We start from the raw sequence: 3,049 nt of genomic DNA, 5'->3' as shown, positions 1-3,049 counted from the left end.
CATCATCTCCTCGACACACTCGTAGAGGGGTTCTTGTGACAGGTGTATCTCAGACATCCATCGAAAGAGATGTGCCGAGCTACACTCAGGTAAGTGTTTATTCTACTTTCGATATTGTTAATAAGCATACTCCTAATATGTGATACTTAGAAGTACTTCGATGAGGTATAGGTAGCTGGGCTTGGTGCATTGATAGTGATTTCTTGTGGTGCCGAATCATTGTCTCCACTTAAGAAATCGAGCATCTCAACCTCATCACTTGATGATCCATCTGATGTCTCTTCATCGGTGTCAAGATCATCGATCTCAATGTCACTTTCCATAATCCATGCATGTTGACTACATACGTATATATCACCAAAACATCATTCCAATGTCACAATGCATCCAATGCAAATATGAGAGGAAGAAAGAGAGAGAGATATGCACCTTGTAGTGGAAGCCATGAGCAAGAAATCGTAACACGAACCTCAAACCTTTGTTCCAATGATCTCGTGAGCTTATATGCGGTAGCAATATGGGCCTCAAACCTCCGTTCACAACATCACATGAATGCGCCCTGCGTGCAGGATTTTCCTGTGGATAATACCGAGAGCTTTTCGGCTTTCGGTTCCAGGTCGGGACAGTTTACTTCCAAGACCGGGTTTACTATAATGGCTGGGTTTACTTTTGTTCTACAATTCAAAAACTTGTATTAGAGATAGTGGGCCCTGCAGAATCTATTATCTTCTTACTGCTAGCCCATGCAATCAATTTCACTGGCTGGTTGCATTTATAAACCTGGGATGGGTTTACTTTTGTATGTGGCAGCAAACAACCCCGAATTTCGAGACGTCATTCCTCCGTCAACTCCCATTTTCCAGTTGGTTAGGTTTCCATTTGCTGGGTGAGTTTTTAAATGTGGTTGGGTTTACTTTTGCATAAAGTAGCGGTTCGTATGCGTGTCTTTTTTCAGGATCAACGACAGTCGTTGATCCCAACTCCCCGAGGTCTTAAAGACTCCGTGGGAGATAGTGTTGAGGGGGGGAGGAGGGGGAGGGGGAAGGGGGGCGGAGTGGGTGCTGGACGCATGGCACCCGCCCCCGCGTTCTCTTTGTTTTTTGTGGGGGAGGTGGGGGGCTGCCACGTGGCACCCGCCCCCACCTTTCCTTAAGTAATAGTATATATATATATTACATGCCGTGTCTCTCTTGAAAGAAGAATTTGATCATCTATGGAGACTTGTGCTTGCAATAGAACAGGAGGCGGCGGCGTCTTGCTTGAAACCTGTGTGGCAAAGAGTGCTTATTTCTGTGACATTTAGGGATCCTCTCCTACTGCAGCACACAACACACACACAGGTTACAAGTATTTAAAGGCCATGTCAACTCCAGGTATGTAAGGATCCGTGTTCTCTGTTTCTTGCCGTGGTCCAAAACCTTCGTAAGCGAGTGGTTGATGGCTCAGTTTTCAATACCTAGGTCTGGCAATCGTTGTTATGGGGGTCTCTGGAAGCGGAAAGTCGTAAGAGATGCCTGTTTGACAGATAGCTTTCGATTGCCTGTCACATGTTTTGTTATGTTAATTGTATTCTTAACAAGGTTAATCTCTTATCGTGCTACAGGCTTATTGGAAGCCTGCTAGCTAAATCACTCGGTTGCCCTTTTCTGGATGCAGATGACTTCCATTCTCAGGAAAATAAAGGTTTGTGGAACACGTTTCGATGATAATGAGATATCTAACTTTCCTTTATCTCCTTCCCATAAGGGCCAGTTGATATGAAATTTCTGAAGTTTTAGGAGCTCATGAGCCTCATAACCAGTACACAATCGGTGGGGAAGATGGACAGTACATTTGTCCTCTTCAGATTTGTTTTTTTCTTTTGCTGGTGTTAGAAACAACTTCAACTCCACAAATTCGCATGCAGGCGTGAGCAATTGTTTCTGTGAAAGGATTGATAAACTTGATTGAGTTTGCTGAGGTCCAGTGTTTGAGCCAGCAGAGAAGAAGATCAATTAAGAAACAAATTGTTGTGGCTTGGCAGAAGCAATGAGGAGTGGAATCCCCTTGACTGATGCCGATAGGCTTCCTTGGCTGGAGGCCGTTCGAGATGCGCTAAGTGAATATATCTTACGGGGCATGATGGTTGTTCTTGCCTGTTCAGCATTGAAATTGTCATATAGGAATATCTTACGCAGTGCTGATTATGAATTCATGCTGGACATGCAAGACAGAGAGAATGGTGTTAGTCTAACAACTGAATCAGTCATGGATGAGACAAACCAGCAGCTGAATGCATCGCTATTATCAAGAAGAGTGGTCTTTTTCTTCCTGGATGGATCTTTTGAACTGTTCTCATCAAGGTTGGAAGACAGACTCAAAAAGGGTGCACATTTTATGCCTCCTGATTTATTGAAATCCCAAATGGATACTTTGGATTTGGATGAAAATGAAAAGATCACCTGCATAGATGCAAGCTTGTCCCCAGAGGTTATTACTGATCATATAAGAGGCAAGCTAGGATTTTAGATAGTGCACAGAAAGTCACGTCTGGATGTATATGGAAGAGTCATCAAATTGGCGCTATTGTGACCCTTGACTTCTGAAATTCAACTGCACAAACAGCTAAAATTAAATTTTAAGGCCATCTCCTGATCTCATGTTTAGACTCATGAGACAATTGTAAATGATCATGATCAAAACTTCAGCTTGCTCTAGCTTACCTATTTTGTTTTCTTTAGGAACCCCACACTAGCATCCCATGAGCTTCAGTACTAAATAGTTATGAATCTTGAATGTTTTGTGACATTGAACATCTTTTATATATGTGAATGCCTAGTATAATTGTCTTGCTGAGATTTGAATAAGAATTTTATCATCCAAGCTAGTAGACGTGAGATTTGTAGGTATCTAGTTGTGATGACTAATAATTATGATGTGCATTTTTGCTAAAGGGACTTATGTTACTATGTTGGCAAACATTATACATGCTCCTAGACTTCTAACCAGTCAAGTTCGAACTTTTGTGCATTTTGTACACACTCACATACTGACCTATAGTATTCACAAA

General features: G+C 42.2%; 1 protein-coding gene across 1 annotated transcript; it reads left to right on the top strand.

Annotated features, from left to right (window-relative positions):
- Nucleotides 1-1,199: 1,199 nt before the first annotated feature.
- LOC148034633 (P-loop containing nucleoside triphosphate hydrolases superfamily protein) lies at nt 1,200-2,621 on the top strand. The gene is made up of 4 exons (XM_087679560.1): nt 1,200-1,373; nt 1,461-1,503; nt 1,604-1,683; nt 2,024-2,621. The coding sequence occupies exons 1-4, from the start codon at nt 1,361-1,363 to the stop codon at nt 2,506-2,508; spliced, it is 621 nt and encodes a 206-aa protein (XP_087535686.1). The 5' UTR covers nt 1,200-1,360; the 3' UTR covers nt 2,509-2,621.
- The last annotated feature ends 428 nt before the right edge of the window (nt 2,622-3,049 follow it).

Source organism: Lygodium microphyllum, chromosome 6 (assembly GCF_053477565.2).
Source record: "Lygodium microphyllum isolate KBCC chromosome 6, Lygodium_microphyllum_v1.1.10, whole genome shotgun sequence".
Lineage (NCBI taxonomy): Eukaryota > Viridiplantae > Streptophyta > Polypodiopsida > Schizaeales > Lygodiaceae > Lygodium > Lygodium microphyllum.
This window is presented reverse-complemented; position numbering and strand designations above follow the sequence as displayed.